General features: G+C 45.1%; 1 protein-coding gene across 1 annotated transcript in view; it reads left to right on the top strand.

The window, feature by feature from the left end:
* LOC137375885 (protein phosphatase 3 catalytic subunit alpha-like) overlaps positions 1 to 23,289 on the top strand; it is a 567,998-nt gene that overhangs the window by 218,348 nt on the left and 326,361 nt on the right. Inside the window, exon 3 of the mRNA XM_068043519.1 lies at positions 22,353 to 22,433. Coding sequence (XP_067899620.1) covers positions 22,353 to 22,433 — 81 coding nt within the window. The remainder of the gene's footprint in view (positions 1 to 22,352; positions 22,434 to 23,289) is intronic.

The raw sequence follows: 23,289 nt of genomic DNA, 5'->3' as shown, positions 1-23,289 counted from the left end.
AGCCCACAGACAGCAGAGCCTCCCAGTCCTTCCTGTCATCTATCACAGAGGTCTTAGATGACAGCAGGAGGGAGGGACTGGACAAGCCGCTAACTCTGGACGAGCTGACAAAGGCCGTCGAGTCTTTCGAGACGAGTAAAACTCCCGGGAGCGACGGCTTACCGGTCGAGTTGTATTCGGCCCTGTGGGACTGGGTCGGCCCGGACCTGCTGGAAGTATACGAGAGTATGCTCCTGGCCGGCAGCATGTCAGAATCCATGAGAAGAGGCATCATCACCCTCATTTACAACCAGAAGGGGGAGAGGGCAGAAATCAGAAATTGGCGGCCCATCTCACTGCTTAATGTTGATTACAAGATTCTGTCCAAAGTCATAGCCAGTTGAGTCAAGTCTGCTCTGGAGTTGGTGATTCACCCCGATCAGACCTGTACTGTACCCGGCAGGAAGATCTCTGATAGTCTCGCGCTACTCAGGGATACGATCGCCTACGTACGGGACAGGAGGGTGGACACCTGCCTCATCAGCCTGGACCAGGAGAAGGCTTTTGACAGGATATCGCACACCTACATGATGGACGTGCTTTCCAAAATGGGGTTTGGGGAGGGAATCTGCAATTGGATCCAACTGCTCTACACAAACATCAGTAGCGCAGTGTCAATCAACGGGTGGGAATCTGAAAGTTTCCCGATCAAATCTGGAGTCAGACAGGGCTGTCCTCTGTCCCCGGTCTTGTTTGTTTGCTGTATTGAACCCTTTGCTGAGTCTATTAGGAAGGATGCGAGCATAAGAGGGGTGACAATCCCAGGCAGCGGAGGCACTCAGGTCAAAACCTCCCTGTACATGGATGACGTCGCCGTCTTCTGCTCGGATCCGCTGTCCGTGCGCAGACTGATGAGCATCTGCGACCAGTTCGAACTGGCCTCGGGAGCCAAAGTCAACCACGGCAAGAGCGAGGCCATGTTCTTTGGGAACTGGGCTGACCGATCCTTTGTCCCCTTCACCGTCCGGTCAGATTACCTGAAGGTGCTGGGGATATGGTTCGGAAGGGCCGGGGCGTGCACCAAAACATGGGAGGAGCGAGTAGCCAAGGTACGACAAAAGTTGGGCATGTGGGGGCAGCGATCTCTCTCCATTGTGGGTAAGAACCTGGTCATCAGGTGCGAGGCGCTCACGTTGTTGCTCTACGTGGCGCAGGTCTGGCCCATACCCCACTCCTGCGCCGTGGCAGTCACCCGAGCCATTTTCCGCTTCATCTGGGGATCTAAAATGGACCGGGTCCGGAGGGACACGATGTTCAAATCTCTGGACAAGGGCGGGAAAAATGTACCCAACGTGGCCCTCATCCTGATGACCACCTTCGTGTGCGGCTGCATCAAGCTGTGTGTAGATCCCCAGTACGCAAACTCCAAGTGTCACTACGTGCTGAGGTTCTATCTGTCCCCGGTGTTGCGAAGGATGGGCCTGGTCACATTGCCGCGGAACGCTCCGTGCAGTTGGGCGGTGCCGTACCACCTATCCTTCGTGGAGCAGTTTCTGCGGGAAAACACCTTTGACCACCGGTCCATCAGGCAGTGGTCTGCACGGAATGTCCTCAAGGCCCTACGGGAAAAGGAAACGGTGGATCCTGTCGGATGGTTCCCCGAGCAGACCGTCAAAGTCATTTGGCGGAATGCCTCATCACCAGAACTTTCAAACAAGCACCAAGACGTAGCTTGGCTGGTGGTGAGAAGGGCCCTCCCCGTCAGATCCTTCATGCACACCCGAAGTCTCGCCCCCTCCGCACAGTGCCCCCGCGTTGGCTGTGGTGGGGAAGAGACGGTCGCCCACCTCCTCCTGGAATGTGCCTTTGCAAAGCAGGTGTGGAAAGAGATGCAGTGGTTTTTGTCAAGGTTCATCCCAAGCAGCTCTGTAACACAGGAGTCTGTGCTCTACGGGCTGTTCCCAGGGACGCACACCGAGACAAACATCAACTGCTGCTGGAGGACTATCAATTCGGTGAAAGACGCCCTTTGGTCTGCCCGAAACTTGCTGGTCTTCCAGCGCAAAGAGTTGTCCACCACCGAATGTTGCAGACTGGCACATTCCAAGGTCCAGGACTACGTGCTGAGGGACGCACTAAAGCTTGGGGCAGCCGCAGCAAAGGCTCAATGGGGAAAGACCACAGTGTAAGGTTCACCCACCAAGCTGGACTGAGGGGCTGGATCACTGGGAAACCCCTCGAACTGTATCGTTAATATTCTCAATTGCTGTAAATGTAAAACTGTAATTGACATGACAATTGTGAAACGGAAGGGTTGGGAAGAAACTCATGAGAGTATTGAAGGAAACTGATCTCCCTTGCAATGTTTGTATTTTTTGGTGCTGTTTGGAAACTGTTTGGCAATGTAATTTTTACAGATTTTTATGAATAAAGTATATTTTGGAAATAAAAAAAAAAGTAAATATATGAAATCTGTTTCTAACAACACAATAGCCTATTCTTCCTGAAGATGTCACCTGGCCTGTCAGCCTTTTCCCCAAACTGACTCAACAGAGAGCGCTCATATTAAACAAATTCAGATCCTGTAATGAAAAGGTCATCAGAAAACTTAGCCACATTTAACAAAAGTTTTAGTTTAGTTTAGAGATACAGCACCGAAACAGGCCCTTCGACCCACTGAGTCTGTGCCGACCATCAACCACCCATTTACACTAATCCTACACTAATTCCATATTCCTACCACATCCCCACCTGTCCCTATATTTCCCCTACCACCTACCTATACTAGGGGTAATTGCTAATGTCCAATTTACCTACCAACCTGCAAGTCTTTGGCATGTGGGAGGAAACCGGAGCACCCAGAGGAAAGCCACGCAGACACAGGGAGAACTTGCAAACTCCACACAGGCAGTACCCAGAATTGAACCCGGGTCGCTGGAGCTGTGAGGCTGCGGTGTAACCACTGCGCCGCATCATATCATGATCGTTCAATTGCTAGCAAATAAATTCATTGTATCATAGAATGATTACAACGTGGAAGGAGGCCATTTGGCCCATTGTGTCCATGTCAGCCCTCTGCAACAGCAACTCAGCTACAGTCACACATCAGCCCTTTCCCCAGAGCCCTGCAATTTTCAGAAAATTATCCAATTCCCTTTTGAAAGTCACGATTGAATCTGTCTCTGCCACACTCTCAGGCAGTGCATTCCAAGTCCTCACTACTTGCTGCATAAAACAGTACTTCCTTATGTCGCTGTTGCTTCTTTTGCCAATCACCTTAAATCCTCTGGTTCTCGACCCTTTTGAAAACAAGAATAGTTTTGTCCCATCCACTCTGTCTCAAACCCTCATGATTTTGAACACCTGTATCAAATCTTCTCTCAACCTTCTCTTTAAGGAGAAGCAGGATTTGGTAAAGGCAGAACCCGCAACAAGGACTGGCTTAAGGCCTACTCAGCTGAGATGATGGCCGGATTTTTACGTCGCCCTAATGAGCGGGCTGGTGGCGGGGCGGGGGGGGGTCAGCGTAAAATTCAGTGGGAGGCGGCGGTGGGCATTCCTGACCCTCTCCTGCTCCCACTGCAGTTTTATGCGGGGCGACGAGAAACGACCCGCCCATCCCAAGACAATCAAAGCCCTTAAGTGGCCAATTAACTGGCACTTAAGGGCCACTGCCCGCGCCGTGGGTATTTTACCCTTGGCAGCCGGACAGCAGAAACCTCAAAATCATACGGCCATTGTGCGGGCTGGTGGGGTGTTCCTCCTGATCGGGCACCCTGTGCCCCATGGAAGGCTGCCCCCGAAGCCTCAACCGCCCCCAATACACAGCACTACCCCTGTCCCCACCAGCCGACCACCCTTGCCTTGCTGGGGCTCGACCGATTGTCCCCAGCGAGGCGCCAAAAACTTAGCTCCTTTCCCGGGTCATCCATCCTCTTCCTCCTGAAGCTGTGTGTAGTCCCAGCAGTGGCCATTGCTCCTAGTAGTGCTGCTGGGACTAAGAGCTGCCAGTCTGTTGATTGGCTGGCAGCTCCATTAGGTGGGACTTCCTGCCTCAAGGAGGTAGAAAGTCCCGCCCAAGACTAAGTAAAGGCCTGTTGAGCGCAAAATCCTGGTCTGGCTCCCCAAGCCCAGTGGAGGCAGACTTGCCACAAACTTTTCGGCCAGTGAACAGGGCCTCCTGCCCATTGAAAAATTCTGGCTGATATCTGTCATTGATGCAAAAAGATAAAGCCTACATGATGCACAGCACAAACCCAACAGCTAAGACACTGCATGACCTGAAAGTAGCCAAGGTGCAAAGGACAGGGAGATACTGCACAAACAAACACTGGATCAACTTATGTCAAGAAATCCAAACTGCATGTGACAAAGGAAATCCACGAGCTATGTACGAAGGGATCCAAGAGGGCGCTTGGCCTTACCATCACCAAAGTTGCTCCCTTGAAGTCGGCAGATTGTGAAGTACTCAGTGACAGAAGTAAACAGATGTCCCATTGAGCTGAACACTACAGTGAGCTGTACTCCTGTGAATCGGACATCTCCCAGTCTTTACTTGATGCTTTCTCGCTACTTCCTGTCATGGATGAATTAGATGAAGAACCCTCATCACTGGAGCTCGAGAAGGCCATAGACTGCCTAACGAACAGAAGGGCACCTGGCAAGCACGGAGTGCCAGCTGAACTGCTCAAGTACAGAAAGTCCCTTCTATTGCCACACCTTTATGACCTTCTCCTTCTCTGCAGGAAAATAGGCTCTGTTCCACAGGAGATTCGTGACCCCAAAATCATCACAGTATGCAAACACAAAGGCAACAGAGGAGACTGCAACAACTACAGGAGCATCTCACTCCTTAGCATCACGGGAAAGCCTTTGCTAGGATCATACTTCAAATAATCGATTTACTTGCAGACCAAGTGTGCCTGGAAGCACAGTGCAGTTTCTGTGCCAGCAGATCTACTGTGGACATGTTCTTGTCCATACGCCAGCTACAACAGAAGCATAGGGAACAGAGTATACCCCTTTTCCTTACTTTTGTAGATCTCATTACAGCATTGGACACTGTCAGCAGAGCAGGCTGTAAAAGATTTTGGGAAAAATTAGCTGACCACTGAAGCCTCAGTCTCATCCACTCTTTCCATGACAGCTTGCACTGCACTGTATAGTTTAATGACTCCACTTCTGACAATTTTGGAGTGAAGAATGGAGTGAAACAGGGTGTGTCCTCACCCCCACTCTGTTTGGCATCTTCTTCTCCATGCTCCTGACCTTTGCCTTCCCTGCAAATATGGAAGATATCTACTTGCACACTATGTCAGATGGCAAGCTCTGCAATCTATCAACGCTCAAAGCAAAGACAAAAACACATCGCGTCCTGATCAGAGAATTCCTCTACCCTGATGATGTGCTAGTCGCTCACACGGGAACTCAACTACAAAGACTGTCTCTCCCGTGCCTGTAACTTGTTCTCCTTAACTATAAGCATTAAGAAAACCGTGGTCATGGGACAGCGTGTTGCATCTCTGCCCCGATCACACGAAGTAATGCCCCACTGGAAGTGATTAGCAAATTCTGCTACCTTGAGTCTATGGTGATAGACAATCTGTCCCTTGATGCAGAGCTCGATACATGCATAGGGAAAGCAGCTACCACCTTTGTCTGACTCGTGAAATGCACATGGGATAACACCAAGATGACTCTTAAGACCAAGCTGATCGTGATAAGGCCTGTGTTCTCAGTAATTTGCTGTATAGCTGTGAAACATGGGTGACTTACAGCTACGAGGAAAAGAAGCTCAATAACTTCCATCTTTGCTGTCTGGGGTACACTCTGGGTATATCCTGGCAGGACAAATGTGGCAGTCCTATCCACATGACTGAAGTCCCTCATCCCTGGCACCAGTCTCGTAAATCTTTTCTTCACCCTCTCTAAAGCCTTCCTATCCTTCCTAAAGTGCAAGACTCAGAATTGGACACAATACTCCAGTTGAGGCTGAACCAGAGTTTTATAAAGGTTCATTATAACGTCCTTGCTTTTGTTCTCTATGCCTCTATTTATAAAGCCCAGGATCCTGTACGCCTTTTGAACCTCTCTCAACCTGCCCTGCCACCTTCAACAATTTGTGCACATATACCTCCAGGTTTCTCCGTTCCTGCACCCCATTTAGAGTTGTACCCTTTATTTTATATTGCCTCACCTTGTTCTTCCTACCAAAAGCACACTTCTCTGCTTTAAATTTTGTCTGCCATGTGTCCATGCATTCCAACAGCTTGTCTACATAGCTCACTCAGGAAGTTAAGAATAGTATTGGATTAAAAGAAGAGCCTTACAATATTGCAAGAACAGTAGCAAATCTGAGGATTGGGAGTGTTTTAGAAACCAGCAAAGAGCCACCAAAAAGTTGATCAGAAGGAAAAAATAGAATGAGAAAAAACTAGCCAGAAATATAAAAAGATTGTAAGAGCTCTTATAAGTATATAAAAAGGAAGAGAGTAGCTAAAGTAAACATTGGGCCCTTCGAAGCAGAGACAGGAGAAATTATCATGGGGAATTCAGAAATGGCAGAGGCATTTAACAAATATTTTGTGTTTATCTTCACAGTAGAAGATATAGGTTGCATACCAGAAATAGATGGTAACCTAGGAGCTAAAAGTGAGAAAATTAAGGAAATTAATATCTGCAGAGAGAAAAAGTATAGGAGAAACTTAAGGGACTAAAATCTAACAAATCCCAGTATTCCTTTTCAGTTATCTGGTAGCTTGGCTCTCCATGCCCTGGTTAAGCAGGGAATCTGCCAATGTGGAAATGAGCCTAAGCACTGGGAGTCATTAGGAAACAGAAGATTTATGCCTAATGGAGACAAGTCATTTTGGAACTTATGGAATCTCATTGAGTCTGCAAAGAAGTGCTCTACTTGGGAGTACTGGAGATGAGGAGGAACAGTGTAGTAAATAGAGGCATGGAAGGGCGCACCTGTACCATGGAATGCACATCCTGTTTCAAGTGGGAACTCCAAGATGTATACAGGAAATGTCGTCAGCTGGAGCAGCTCCAGTTCCAGGTTTTGGAGCTTGAGCACAGCTAGCGTCACTCCGGTGCATCCATGAGGCTGACAGCTACGTGGATAGCATGCTTTTAAGAGGTGATCATCCCACAGCTTATGGGTGTGCAGGCAGAGAGGGAATGGGTGACCACCAAACAGTTAAAGAGGGCCAGGCAGGTAGTGCAGGAGTCTCCTAAGTGCATTTCACTCTCGACCAGTATTCAGTTCTGAAGTCCCAGCACCACAAGTGGCTCAGCTGGATAGGGAGGCAGGAGGAAGATTGGGAAAGCAATAGTGATAGGGGATTCTATGATTCAGGAAACAAACGTGAATCCAGGATGGTATGTTGCCTCCCTGGTGCTAGCGTCAAGATCATCACTGAGCAGCTGCGGAGCACTGTGTGGGGGAGGGTGAACAGCCAGAGGTCAGAGTCCATATCAGTAGCAAAGATAAAGGTAGAAAGAGGGATACGGTCCTGCAGGCAGATTTTAGAAAGCTGGAAGGAGGCTAGCAAGCAACACCTCAAAAATAGCAATCTCCAGATTACTCCCAGTGAGTACAGAAATAGAAGGATAATGCAGAAGATTGCGTGGCTGGAGAGATGGTGCCAGAAGGAGGGCATTAGATTCATGGGGCATTGGGACTGGTTCTGGGGTTGTGGTACCTGTACAAGCAGGATGGGTTGCACCTGAATAGGACTGGGATCAAGGTCCTTGGGCGATTTGCTACTGGGGAGGGAGGGGATGGTTTAAACTAACTTGGCAGGGGAATAGGCATGAGGATGAAGCATTAAAAAGGAGAAACAAGATGCATGAAGGATTGGAAGAGACAGATAGCACTAGGGTAAGAAATACTAAGGTATTAGATGGGGTCAGACTAAGTGGGAATGCTTTAAGAACGAAATTAAATTTACAGAGATGTATGCAATTGCACAAACCATGGTAAATAAGCTTGGTGAGCTGCAGTCTCAGATGGGAATATGATGTCATAGCAGTACGAAGAGCTGGCTCAAAAAAGGGCAGGACTGGGCACTGACTATTCCTGGATACAAGGTGTTCGTGAAAGAAAGGAGGAGGGTGGCAATATTGGTTAAGGAGAATATTACCGCGCTGGAGAGCAAGGATGTCCTGGAGGGGTCAAGGACAGGAACTATCTGGTAGAGCTAAGAAACAGCCATTATACTACTGGGTATATTATATAAGCCACCAACTAGTGGGAAAGATATAGATGCACTAATTTGCAAGGAAATCACAGAAAAGTGCAAAAGCTATAGAGTAGTGATAATTTAATTATCCTAATATAGCTGAGTTAATAGTAGTGTAAAAAACAGAGAGAGGGAAGAGTTTCCGAAATGTATTCGGGAGAATTTTCTTGATCAGTATATTTCCGGACTAATGGGGAAAGATGTATTGCTGGATCTGGTTCTGGGGAATGTGGTGAGTCAAGTGCCACTTAATAGGCTTGCTAGAAAAACTGAAGTCCATGGAATAAAAGGGACAGTGACAGCATGGATACAAAGTTGGCTGCGTGACAGGAAATAGTGGTGGTACATGGTTATTTTTCAGACTGGAGGAAGGTATATAGTAAGGTTCCCCAGGGTTTCAGTACTAGAACTCTTTCTTTTCTTGATATGAAAGACCAAGACTTCAGTGTGAAGTGCACAATTTATAAATCTGCAGATGACACAAAACTTGCAAGTATTGTGAACTGTGAGGAGGATAGTGATAGACCTCAACAGGACACAAGAACACAAAAAAATAGAGAAGTAGACCATATGGCCCGTCGAGACTGCTCTGCCATTCAATACAATTGCGGCGGCTGATCTTAGGCTTCAACTCCACTTTCCTGCCCACTCCCCATATCCTTTGAGGAGCTGGCATGAAAGAGGAGTTGAGGTCTGTGGCAGATCAACCATGATCTTATTGAATGGCGGGGCAGGTTTGAGTGGCCGAATGGCCTACTCCTGCTCCTATTTTTTATGTTCTGACATTCTTTCCTGGCTTGCTTAGGTCATTAAAACGCTTCCTGTGCTCCACTGAATCTATGAGTGCAGCACTGCACTCATGCTGCCCACCTCCTTGGTCACCTCCAGCCTCCACTTCTTGGTGTCACAAGCAGATTTCTTGTTTCATTTGCTGGGAAAGAGTGTCTCTTTGCAGCATCATACTGACTCCAGCAGCACATCATAGGAGGTGTTGTTGAAATGTGATATATCATTTGCTTTCCCCAAATCCATTCTTTAACTTCTTTCTATGGTTCAAAGTCAAATCCCTTCAAATTCCATCTTTGGATTGGCTCTCTATATATTGGAGTTGAGATCACATCATGCGGGTCCTCATAAGAACACAGGAAATAGGAGCTTGAATAGGCCATTTGGTCTTTCAAGCCTGCTCTTTTTTTTTATTCATTCATGGGAAGTGGGCGTCACTTGCAATGCCATCATTTATTGCCCATCCCTAATTGCCCTTGAGAAGGTGGTGGTGAGCTGCCTTCTTGAACTGCTGCAGTCCAGGTGAGGTAGGTACACCCACAGTGCTGTTAGGAAGGGAGTTCCAGGATTTTGAGCCAGTGACAGTGAAGGAACAGCGATATAGTTCCAAGTCAGGATGGTGTGTGACTTGGAACAACTTGCAGGTGGTGATGTTCCCATGCATCTGCTGCTCTTATCCTACGAGGTGGTAGAGGTCTCGGGTTTGGAAGGTGCTGTCTAAGGAGCTTTGGTGCGTTGCTGCAGTGCATCTTGTAGATGGTACACACTGCTGCCACTGTGCTCGGTGGTGGAGGGAGTGAATGTTTGTGGATGGGGTGCCAATCAAGCAGGCTGCTTTGTCCTGGATGGTGTCGAGCTTCTTGAGTATTGTTGGAGCTGCACCCATCCAGGCAAGTGGAGAGTATTCCATCACACTCCTGACTTGTGCCTTGTAGATGGCGGACAGGCTTTGGGGAGTCAGGAGGTGAGTTACTTGCTGCAGGATTCCTAGCCTCTGACCTGCTCTTGTAGCCACGGTATTTATATGGCTACTCCAGTTCAGTTTCTGGTCAATGGTAGCCCCGAGGATGTTGATCATGGGGGATTCAGCGATGGTAATGCCATTGAATGTCAAGGGGAGTTGGTTAGATTCTCTCTTGTTGGAGATGTTCATTGCCTGGCACTTGTGTGGCGCATATGTTACTTGCCACTTATCAGCTCAAGCCTGGATATTGTCCAGGTCTTGCTGCATTCCTACACGGACTGCTTCAGTATTTGAGGAGTCGCGAATGGTGCTGAACATTGTGCAATCATCAGCAAACATCACTGCTTCTGACCTTATGATTGAGGGAAGGTCATTGATGAAGCAGCTGAAGATGGTTCGGCCTAGGACACTACCCTGAGGAACTCCTGCAGTGATGTCCTGGAGCTGAGATGATTGACCTCCAACAACCACAGCCATCTTCCTTTGCGCTAGGTATGACTCTAACCAGCAGAGAGTTTTCCCCCTGATTCCCATTGACTCAAGTTTTGCTAGGGCTCCTTGATGCCATACACGGTCAAATGCTGCCTTGATGTCAAGGGCAGTCACTCTCACCTCATCTCTTGAGTTCAGCTCTTTTGTCCATGTTTGAACCAAGGCTGTAATGAGGTCAGGTGCTGAGTGGCCCTGTCGGAACCCAAACTGGGTATCACTGAGCAGGTTATTGCTAAGCAAGTGCTGCTTGATGGCACTGTTGATGACACCTTCCATCACTTTACTGATGATTGAGAGTAGACTGATGGGGCGGTAATTGGCCGGGTTGGACTTGTCCTGCTTTTTGTGTACAGGACATACCTGGGAAATTTTCCACATTGCCGGGTAGATGCCAGTGTCGTAGCTATACTGGAACAGCTTGGCTAGGGGTGCGGCAAGTTCTGGAGCACAGATCTTCAGTACTATTGCCGGAATATTGTCAGGACCCATAGCCTTTGTAGTATCCAGTGCCTTCAGTCGTTTCTTGATATCACGCGGAGTGACTCGAATTGGCTGAAGTCTGGCATCTGTAATACTGGGGTTTCAGGAGGGGGCCGAGAAGGATCATCAACTCGGCACTTCTGGCTGAAGATTGTTGCAAATGCTTCTGCCTTATCTTTCGCACTGATGTGCTGGGCTCCCCCATCATTGAGGATGGAATATTTGTGGAGCCACCTCCTCCAGTTAGTTGTTTAATTGTCCACCACCATTCACGGCAGGATGTGGCAGGACTACAGAGCTTAGATCTGATCCGTTGGTTATGGGATCGCTTAGCTCTGTCTATTGCATGCTGCTTATGCAGTTTGGCATGCAAGTAGTCCTGTGTTGTAGCTTCACCAGGTTGACACCTCATTTTGAGGTATGCCTGGTGCTGCTCTTGGCATGCCCTCCTGCACTCTTCATTGAACCAGGGTTGGTCTCCTGGCTTGATGGTAATGGTAGAGTGGGGGTATGCAGGGCTATGAGGTTACAGATTGTGGTTGAGTACAATTCTGCTGCTGCTGATGGCCCACACCGCCTCATGGATGCCCAGTTTTGCATTGCTAGATCTGTTCGAAATCTATCCCATATGGCACGGTAATAGTGCCACACAAAACGATGGACGGTATCCTCAATGTGAAGGTGGGACTTTGTCTCCACAAGGACTGTGTGGTGGTCACTCCTACCAATACAGTCATGGACAGAAGCATCTGCAGCAGGAAGATTGATGAGAACAAGTATGTTTTTCCCTCGTGTTGGTTCCCCCACCACCTGCCGCAGACCCAGTCTAGCAGCTATGTCCTTTAGGACTCGGCCAGCTCGGTCAGTAGTGGTGCTACAGAGCCACTCTTGGTGATGGACATTGAAGTCCCCCACCCAGAGTACATTTTGTGCCCTTGCCACCCTCAAGTGGTGTTCAATAGGGAGGGCGGTAGGTGGTAATCAGTAGGAGGTTACCTTGCCCATATTTGACTTGATGCCATGGAAACTTCATGGAGTCCAGAGTCGATGTTGAGGACTCCCAGGGCAACTCCCTCCCTACTGTAGACCACTGTCCCGCCACTTCTTCTGGGTCTGTCCTGCCGGTGGGACAGGATATACCCAGGGATAGTGATTGCAGTGACTAGGACGTTGTCGGTAAGGTATGATTCCATGAGTATGACTATGTTAGGCGGTTGCTTGACTAGTCTGTGGGACAGCTCTCCCAACTTTGACACAAGCCCCCAGATGTTAGTAAGGAGGATTTTGCAGGGTCGACAGGGCTGGGTTTGCCATTGTCGTTTCCGGTGCCTCGGTCGATGCCGGGTGGTCCGTCTGGTTTCATTCCTTTTTCTTGACTTCGTAGCGGTTAGGTACAACTGAGTGGCTCTGCAATTCAACAAGATCATGGCTGATCTTCTACCTCAACTGCATCTTCCTGCAATATCTCCATATCTCGTAATTCCCTTAGCACCCAAAAATCTATCGATCTTTGTCTTGAATATGCTCAACGACTGAGCATCCACAGCTCTCTGGGATAGAGAATTCCAAAGATTCACAACCGTTTGAATGAAGAAATTTCTCCTCATCTCAGTACTAAATGGATGACCCCTTATTCTAAAACTACGACCCAGTGTTCTAGATTCCCTAGCCAAGGGAAACATTTTCTTAGTAACTACCCTGTCAAGCCCCTTAAGAATTTAATGCACAGGATTTTACCGGCCCCCAGGTGGGGATTGGGAGACAGGAGGAGCTGGTACAATAACAGGGAGCTGTACAATAACAGGCTTCCCAAAGTAGTACTGCTGCCAGGGAAGTTTCCCAGTAGCGGGCTGCAAGGCGGATTGGCTGTCTGCTCCAACAAGGTGGCAGCTGATTTGCATAATTAAAGGCCCTATTAAGGACCATTTTCCAGGGCCGCCAGCATTTTGCCAATGGTGGGATGGCCCCCCGCCATGTGAGGAGGCTGCCAGCTTCAGGGAGCCAGTTTTCTTGTGACAGCCCGGGGTCAATCAGAGCCAGAGGCTCCATGGTGCAAAGAGAGGGCCATCGGCAGGATCGGCAGCCTTTGCTGCCCCAGTGATTGCCCCAGAGGGGTTTCCCCTCCAACTTTCTCCCCCCCCCCCCCCCCCCCGCCTTAATTTTTTATTTTTAGTTTACTTACCTGGAGGCCCCCAAGTTCTCCTTCCTGCCTCAGCAGCGCCTACCTCTCCTGGTGGTACTGCTGAGGTTTCAGAGTTGCTGTCTGTCTGATTGGACCGGCAACATGGAAAGCCTGCCCACCGTCCTTAATTGAATGGTGAGCCCGCAGGCGACCAATTGGGAGGCGATCTGTGGTAAAAACGCTGAGCCAGTCCCATTGCTGGCAAGTGCGGGCTCAGGACCCACTTTTTGCCCCAATGTTGAGATCCTGAAGCAATGAAACCTAATCAGCCCAATGAGTCCTAATTTTTTGTAATAACCTCTTATGTGGCACCTTACTGAATGCTTTTTAAAAAAAAATCAGATACACTATATTTACTGGTTCCCCATTATCCATCTTTCTAGTCACATCCTCAAAATACTGTAACAGATTTGTCAAACATGATTTCCCTTTCATAAATCCCTGTTGACTCTGTTTAATCATATTATGATTTTCTAAGTGCCCTGTTATCACATCCCTAATTGTAGATTCTAATATTTTGCCTGCTACTGACGTTAGTCTATCTGGCCTATGGTTCCCTGTTTTCTCTCTCCTCCTTTCTTATATATCAGGGTTATGTTTGCTACTTTTCAATCCTTGGGAACTATTCTAGAATCTCAGGAGTTCTGGAAGATCAAAACCAATGCATCCACTATCTCTGCGGCTACCTTTTTTAAAACCCTAGCGTGCAGGTTGTCAGGTCCAGGGGATTTGTTGACACTTAGTCCCATTAATTTTTTCAGTACTATTTCTTTACTTTTATTGATTTCTTTAAGTTCTGCATCCTCACTAGACCCTTGTTTCTCCATTTTTTCTCGAATATTTTCTGCCATGAAGACTGTTATAAATTATGTGTTTCATGTCTCTGCCATTTCTTTATTCCCCATTAAAATTTCATCTGTCTCTGCCTCTCATGGGCCCACATTACTTTCACTCATCTCTTCCTGCTTACATACCTGTAGAAAAGTTTACAATTTTCCCTCATCTGCCCTCACACCCTCATCATGCCAGATGCCGTGTATTGCATGCGAAACTTAGAAGCAAAATGTTAATGAACTGGTTGAGTTAAAAAGCCACTGACAGACATGCTGAACTTACTTCCCGGTTTCCCACGTGCTTTCAGACCCAGAATTAATATCAAGGCCAATGATTTCAGCTTCAGCCATTAAAGCACACCAACATCTTGTGATTTTATTAGTAGTTTCCTGCTTTAGCACTCAACTGAGGTTTCTGTGTCATATGTAATTCTTTTCACCTGAAGGTGCTGCTATAGATATCCAATTACTTATTTTCAGTAGTAATTAATGTTATTTCACAAAGCATTGAAATTAATTGAAAGTTCTTGATGTTTATTTACAGTCAAGCAAACACAAATGAAGTTCAATTTTTCACCCCTTCTTTCTGTCTTGTGATTTGTGCAGTTCCATTGTTATTCTATATTATGTAGATGGAGGCAGGATAAAATGTTGGTCATCTTATTTTACCAGATAAAACACTGTATTAATAATGAGATTATGCAATAACAACAACTTGTATTTAACTCGTGCCTTTAAATATAGTAAAATGTTCCAAGGCGCTTCACAGGAGTGTTACATGTTTTACTCTGAGCTACATAAGGTATTAATGCAGATGACCAAAAACTGGGTCAAAGAGCTAGGTTTTAAAGAGCACCTTAAAGAATGTAAGAGAGAAAGAGACAAAGAGCTTTAGGGAGGGAATTCCAGAGCTTAAGGCCATTGGCAGCTGAAGGCATGGCTGCCAGTAGTGGAGTAATTAAAATCGGATATGCTCAATATGGCCAGATTTGGAGGAACACAGATATTTCAGAGGATTGTGGGACTGTAGGAGATTAGAGATAGGGAGGAGCAAGGCCATGGAGGGATTTGAAAACAAGGATGAGCATTTTAAAATTGAGGCGTTGCTTAACCGGGAACCAATGTAGATCAGCGAGCACTGGGGTGATGGTTGAATGGGACTTGGTGTGAGGTAGTACGCGGGTAGCAGAGTTTTGGATGACCTAAAGTTGGCAGAGGGTAGAATGTGGAAGGTTGACCAGGAGTGCAGTGGAATTGTTAAGTCTAGAGGTAACAAAAGCATGGAAGTGGGTTGAGGGAGGGGCAAAGTTGGAGGATGTTACAGAGGAGGAAATAGGTGGTTTTAGTGATGGTGCGGATATGTGGTCGGAATCATCCTGGGGTCAAATATGACACCAAGTTTGCTAAGAGTCTGGCTCAGTCTCAGACAGTTGCCAGGGACAGGTATGGAGCCAATAGCTAGGGAACGGAGTTTGTGGCGGGGGCTGAATTCAATAGCTTTGGTCTTCCCAATATTCAGTTGGAGGCAATTTCTGCTTATCCAGTACTTCAATTTAGAGGCAGTGGAGGGCTCAAGAGAGGTAGAACTGGGTGCCATCAGCATACACGTTGAAACAAATGCAGTGTTTTCAGATGATGTTGCTGAGGGGCAGTGTGTAGATGAGAAATAAGAAGGGGGCCAAGGATAGATCCTTGGGGGACACCAGAAGTAACAATGCGGCAGTGGGAAGAGAAGCCATCCCAGTTGGTTCTCTGGAATGTAATATCAGTAACAGTAGGATTTATTATTATTGCTGAAATACAGCCTATATAGGAAGCAGAATTTTCAATGTGAAGCTGAATGCAGCTGATCCAATAAGAAAGTGGATTGCAGGAGTGTTGATGTTTCTCATCATTCCAAACTGTCAGTCTTATTCTGAGTGGGTAGATAGTTTCCTGACATGATTTTCAGTAAGTGTGCAGAACAAATTTGTTTAAGAAAGGTCAGAGCACACTGTGATTTCAGTACTATAATAAGGTACAGCATATAACATAAACAGCATTGCATACTGTGCTGCTGTTTATTTGATTGGTACAGTGGCACAGTGTAGGTGCTGGATACAGCAATGCACCTGTATTAATGATTTTGAATCAAAAATTCTATACTGAAAAGAAATATGCAATTTAGCCTGAGTACATGTATGCACATTCAGCTAATTGCTGCAGATTAGTGCACAGCAGGGTTTGCATCCTGGCGCCTGGTCACAGTCTTCTTGTGCAGCTCAGTCTGTAACAGTACACACTGGTTTATTAAGCACTGCATTTTGCAAATACATCTTTCAAGTACCTTCTGTTGCTGCATCTTGTTGCACGCACATGGAACAAGAGTCACTCCAAAATAATGCAGCAGTGGGTGATATTAGGCCTTGCTTTCAATTTGATTTCTTAAACAGATTTATGCACTCCAAAAATATGGGACAATATGCCATATTCATATTAGGTCTGCCCCAATATTTGTCTTATCTGGCATTTTAATCAATGTTAAAGTTAGTTTATACATTGTGGACATAATGAGGGGAATTTAACAGCTCAAGGACAGGTGGGTTGGGGTGGATAGGAAGGTACAAATTTTAAAATTCTGAAACCTGACTCTAAATCTTTTAAGGAGGCTGCATACCTCCTTTTAACTCAATTTTTATTTTTAACACACGGAGTTCCTTGCTGTGATGCAGGAATCCCGGCAGGTAAAAGGAAGGCTCGATCCATGAGGAAAGTGCCTTTATCGCATTGCTGGTGAGCTAGTTGGAGCAGGAATGCTTCCCCCAGCCCATCAAGCTTATTCACATGTCTGTCAGTCTGGGTGGTTGTTGGGCAGGAAACCTGTTGAAAAAATGCAATAGATATCCTGCCATTAAATTGGGTGGGACAGGAGGGAAATTCTTAGTTCCATGTTTTCAGTCCAAAAATCACGCTTCCAAACCATATTCCCTTTCCAGCTTCGAATAAATATAGGGCACAGTGTACTAGAACTGAAAATACGTATTGAATTATTGTCTACATCAGATAACGGAACGCTACTGAAGTAATTGACACTTCGAAGATTGTCAATGATTAGTTTAGCAATTTTTCCTTATTTACTTCTTGGGATATGAGTGTTGTTGGTTAAACCATCTCTAGTTGCCCTTGAGAAGTTGGTGGTGCACCTTCTTGAACTGCTGCAATCCATGAGGTGAAGAACATAGGAAGTTCTATCATTTTGAATCAACAACGATGAAGGAACGACGATACATGTTTAAGTAGTGATGCTGTGTTACTTGGACAAGAAATTGATGTTGATGGCGTTTCCATGTATGTGCTGCCCTTGTCCTTCTAGATAATGGGGCTTGTGTCTTTGGAAGGTGCTGCCAAGCAAGCATTTGAGACTTGCTGCAGTACACAGTGCAACCATGGTGGTGCAGGGAGTGGATGTTTAAAATAGCGGGTGATCTACCAATGAAGTGGACTACTTTGGCATGGATGGTGTCAAGCTTTTTGAGTGCTGTTGCAGCTGCATCTATCCAGGCAAGTTGAGAGTATTCCATCACACTCCTGACTTGTGCCTTGTAGATAGTGGAGAGGCTTTGGGTAGTCAAGAGGTGAGCCACTTTACACAGAATACTTAGTTCCGACCTGCTCTAGTAGCCACTGCATTTATATCGCTGGCCTCGTGAGTTTCTGGTGAATCAGCAACCCCAGAATGTTCCTGTTGGGGGGGTTCATCCATTCAATGTTAAAGGGAGGTGGTGAGGCTCTCTTTTATTAGAAATGGTCATTGTCTAGCACCTGTGTGACATGAATGTTACTTGCCACTTACCTGTCCACGCTTGGATATTGTACATGTCTTGCTGCATGTGGGATTGCTTCGTTATCTGAGGAATTGCGAAGCGAGATGAACAGTGCAATCATCAGCAAACAGCACCACTTCTGACCTTATTACGGACAGGTGGTACATGGTGTGGGTGACGTCCACTTCTCACCTCCCAAATGATTGAAATAGTGTTTTATTAAAAATGGTGTATTAGTCCCTGAGTGTTTTAGGGTCAAATAAACAGACAAACGACAGGTTTTCTTGAAGGTTTAAAAAGGAAGGTTAAATTTTTATTTAGAATGGCAAAACCTGAATTGTTCGCAACCACTTATGCATTCAGACACACATGCTTACACAAGAATAGATGGATAGAGAGGAAAAGGGGGGGATGCAATTACAGTCTAAAGTGATGCAAGAGTTTGTAGTTCACAGAAACCTTTTGAATCTTCTCAAGAGGAAAGTCTTTTCAAAGGTGCAGGTTGGAGATTTGTAGTGGTGGACTTGCTGAGGTGTTGTAGATTTCCGGTGATTAGAGCCTCAGTCTGGAGATGGAGGTCACTTTTTAAGTTCTCTGCTGCAGCAAGTTGAAGTATAGTATCAGCAGCAGGGCTTCTTCCTTGTGCTGGACCGATCTTGCAGCCTTTGGCTGGATCTGGCTTCCTGTGGTCTTTTCTTGATCTCCCCTCTCTCTCTAAGGTAAAAATCCACCACTTGAGTCTCTGTCAGGTGACACAAGGCCCTCTCCCCTGCTATGACCATGCAGTGGTCCAGGATATGGTGTTTAGATGGGGACCATTATGTTACAATGATGGTACTTCGCACCCATTCATCTGGATTTGGGGTGTGGAGTCAGTCTGTCTTACAGAACCTTTGTTAGTTCCATTTCTTTAGGTAGAAGTTATTAACATTTCATGGGCCCCTTTCAATTTCAATGGGCTTTCCCAGAGATAATTCAGACGCAGTTAATGAGTTTCGTCTTTGTAGACAGGCTTGTTGATTGCTAGTACAGGAGGGGTCACCTGAACTCTACTCCATTTTGTCTGTGGCACAGATGTGCCCATTTTCTTGTCGTTCAGTTTACCACAGGGGTTGGCAACGTGTCTGTATACAGACACCAGTGTCTGTGATAAAAATTTTGAGGTCTGTGGTAATTTTAAATGTCTTGCTGCAAGTCTTTAAACTTGTGTTTTAAAATAACCTAGTGACTAGGTTATTTTAAAATACCAGTTTAAAGGCTTGCAGGAAGACATTTAAAATTACCAGGAGTGAAAGTAATTAGAAAACATCAGAATCATTGGAGCATCGGGCTGGGTCCCAGAACATGAAGCGGTGATGTGACAAACGATGGTGGGAAATGCCCCCCAAACATCCTTCTCCTGTTTCCCAATGCGGGGAATCAATTAAACAATAACCATTTAAAATTAATCCCCCCTATTTAGGTGAAAGCATCTCCTCCCCTCCAGTGTAGAGATGAGAGGTCAGCTTCCAAATATAGAAAAAAAATTATTCCAGCACAGGTCCTGTGATTGCACAACCCAGGACGCCAGTCTGAGAACAATAAACCGTTAAATAAAAACCAAAGGAGAAAAACACAATTCTTCCTATTTATATCACCTGTATTTCGGCAGTGTCAGCATATTTGATAATTGAGGAAATCGAGCGGCGGTACAATGAGACACGGATGTATTTGAACAGATCTTTATAGTGTTGGTATAGTATCAGTACATTTATAGAGTAATTGCTGTAGGATAGTGAATACTGTAGAAATATGTACAGTAGACAGCGACACTACACGATCACGAAGCACTGTTTTTAGGCGGTAGTCATTTCATTTTAGTGTGTTTATTTTCATTCTGCGGGTTTCTTTCCCATCGGTGTCGGGAAAGGAATTATCAGATAGTTCAAAAGATAAAGACCATTGCAGAGGTGAGGCAATTTTAGAAATATCAGTGCAATCTAGTTCCAACTTTGATCTGCTTGCGAAAGAAAATAGTTATTTAAGGTGAGATATTCCAATGGATCCATAATACTAATTAATTTAGATATGCAGTTCTACAGCCCTTTTGTATTTTAATGTGCTAATACTTTATGAAACTTCACAGCCACTTATCAATAATGCATTTTTAAAAGAGGAATTATTTGAACAAATGAGGGTACTCGCTGTCTACAATTTTGGGATATGTTTTAGGAACTTCATTTTACAAAGGAAATCCTGCACACTATATAGTATTAAAGTATACAAAATATTTTTGACCGGTGTAAAACCAGATCAACTTAGAATAAATATAGTTCATAGTTGTTTATTTTGTAAATGATTGGGAAACCCTTTTGATACTCATTTATGTTGAGAAGGGCTCTTCAGCTTTCATTTCATTTTCTTTGGCTCATTGTTAGTGAGCACTGAAGTTCTGTGGTCCAGAGGAAATCTAAGATCAATGGGACTCTGAGTCCATTGAAAGATCAGATACAAATTTACTGTAACAAATAAATCTGAAAGAATTTGCTGAGGAAATATGAGTAATATTTTTGTCCCACTTTTTTGTGCATTGGTAGTCAATGATGTTGAATTTGTTTTGGATATGGTTACTTCTCACAGGCCTGGTTTTTATCGCGTAATGATTTAACTGGCTGGCTATATGCTAACACAATGTTAGCACATGGTGTTGCTAGCTCTATTCTGTCAACAAAAGTAATTCGCTTTGGCACTGCTTACTGTTTTGCTTGCGAGTTAGCTAATACAGTTGTTGTACTCTCCATTGATGTTTGTATGCTTAGCTACTTTATTAATAGGGAGAAATATATTTTAAATTGGACTGTGTTTTGATGGTATTAGATTGGCTATGCACTTTATATACATATTAATTACCCCTATGTCCATGGCTGAGTCAATAATTTTTTCAAATGTCCGTGGCAACATGTTGGTGCCAATACCTGGTTTACCAGTTGATGTTTTATTGTCATAATTCCTCCAGTTCATTGTTTATTTCATCATGGCTCCTTCTGAGCATGCCACACTAGGTGCCCTCTAGTTGACAATATTCGGCACTGTTAGTTATCCATATATATTGTTAACATTAATATTTCAAGTATTGACCAATTCACAACAACCTTCACAGTAATGGATTAAGAGGCAAAATAATAATAAAGTGAAAAGCAGCAGTGCATGTCAAGTGTAACATAAAAATGTTTTTAAACATTTTTTAACTCTGCCTAACTGGCAGAAATCAGGCAGAGGGCTGTCAAAATGGAGCGGGGAATTACCCACTCCTTTCCCACCCTGATCTGGCCAACTACAATGTTAAATTGCAGGCAACAAGAACACTGCCCAAAGTCAGTCTGGTACTCTTTAAATATGTAGATAGGGCTCTGATGATATCATTGAGACAACAATCTGTTATTTTAACCTGAGGCTGTAATGGGGGAGCAGTGATAGTGTATCCGCCAGGCTAAACCTGTCAGAAACAGGAGCTAGGGCCAGAACAGGCCCAGCATGGCAGATATCTTTTAAAAAAAATGTTTCCTTGTGGGCTCAGAGGAGCAGGGATCACTTCAGTCAAGAGAACCTTTACAGATATGTCCAAGGATCTATCAGCCCTTCTAACTACTGATACCCTTAAGCCTGCTTGACATTTTGACTGAAGCTCTGCAGAAACACACAGGCCCTTTTAAAAGGTTGTAGCATTGAATTCACCTCCATCCTAGTGGCCGTGAACCTATCCAAAACAGTATAGCGACTCTATGTGCATAATGAAGGCCGCAGAAGAAAATTTGTAGTGGGTTAGAAGCAGAGACACAAGGGTGTTAGCCCTGGCCAGCTGCCAATTTGCCAATGGGAGAAGAATTCAGATCATGTTTTCCTATATTTCAATATCCTGTATTAGAAGTGTACTGAGCATTCTCTATTAAAATAATAGATTCTCTGAAAAACTACAAAACATTCACAGTGCTTGACTTCAGTTGGATGTCATATAAGAGACTCACGACAAAGGTCAGGGTCTATGGAGTTAGGGGCCAGGGAGTGGAGTAGATTGGAAGATGGCCAAAAAACAGGACAAAAGTTAAAGGAAGATTCTTGGAACTGCAGAAAGTGGGAAGTGGTGTCCCATTTGGGATCTGTGCTAAGACCACTGTTCACCATATACATAAACAATTTGTAATCTGTAATTGGAGGCATGGTGTTGAAATTTGTAAATGTTACCAAATTTCATGGTATAGCTAATAATGTGGAAGACTGCACCAAAATCTAGGAAGACATTTTGGTAGAAGGAATAAAGAGCTTCCTTATTCCTTGGAAGGTACGAAATTAAATGGAGTAGAGGAGCAAAGAAATCGGGTATTACAGATACATGTATTGTTAAAAATGGCAACACAATTTTGACATAGCCACAAAGAATGAAAACTGATATAAAAATGGGATACCTGACCCCAACTTGCCTCCTACATGCCCACCCAGTTTTAACAGAGGTGGGTTGGGGGATGGGCAACTAACCTGCCCTCTGGAGGCGGGTTGGTCAGTAAAATATTTCAATGAGGCTGCGTGCCTCAGATTTTATCTCTGTTGCAGATTTAATGCTGGCCAACCGGGTTTCCTGGGACTCGGGAAACCCGAAAGGTGAAGGGAGGCGAGCACGGCTGGATGGAACAGGTAAGTGCCTTTACAGCACTTCTTGTGGGTCAAGAGAAGCAGGAGTGCTTTCCCTGGCTCTCCAAGTTTACCTGCTTCCACCCCCCTGATCAGACCCCTCTCACCACTACCCTGCACGATCGCCCACTCCTGGTGCCTGACATTTCCTCCCCCAACACCCCCACCCCGATGTTCGACAATCCCCATTACATTTGGAAGGACCACCCCTGGTCACAAAAGAGTCCCCTCCATAACCTCCTCCTCTCCCCCCACCCTTCCTTCCTGATCTCCATTATTATTGGGGCCTAAGAGTTGAACTTATCGAGCTCGTAAAAATTATGAAGGGTTTCAATTAGGTGGATGTGGAAAAACTGCTAAAATTGCAGGTAAGTTCAGAACAAGGAGGAGTAAATGTAAGATATCCTCGAACATCAAATGTAGAATTTAGGAGGAATTTATTTACGCAGAGAATGATGAAAACGTGGAATGTGTTGCGACACGAAGTGGTTGAACTAGATAGTATTGATGCATTTAAGAGTAGCTTTAATGCATATATTAAGGAGAAAGGAATTGAATAGGGTGGGCAGAAATAATTAAAATGGGAGGAGGCTTGTGTGAAATATGAATACCGGCGTAGATCAGTTGAGTCAAATGGCCCGTTTCTGTGCTGTTAGTTCTATATAATTCTATGCTGAAATCATTTATTTTATCCGTACCTAAAGTGAAATAATGCATATTTAATTGAAAATAATATCGAACAATAGGAAAATTATTGTATTCAAACATTTAAGTGTGTACTGTGAATGTCAGTGAAGGATTTAAATTTAAATACAATAAAATTATTTTGGCAATTCTTTTTCTTTGTTTTTAGATGAAG

This window comes from Heterodontus francisci, chromosome 12, assembly GCF_036365525.1.
Source record: "Heterodontus francisci isolate sHetFra1 chromosome 12, sHetFra1.hap1, whole genome shotgun sequence".
In the NCBI taxonomy this organism is placed as follows: domain Eukaryota; kingdom Metazoa; phylum Chordata; class Chondrichthyes; order Heterodontiformes; family Heterodontidae; genus Heterodontus; species Heterodontus francisci.
The sequence above is the reverse complement of the archived record's forward strand: the minus strand, read 5'-3'. Positions and strand labels throughout refer to the sequence as shown.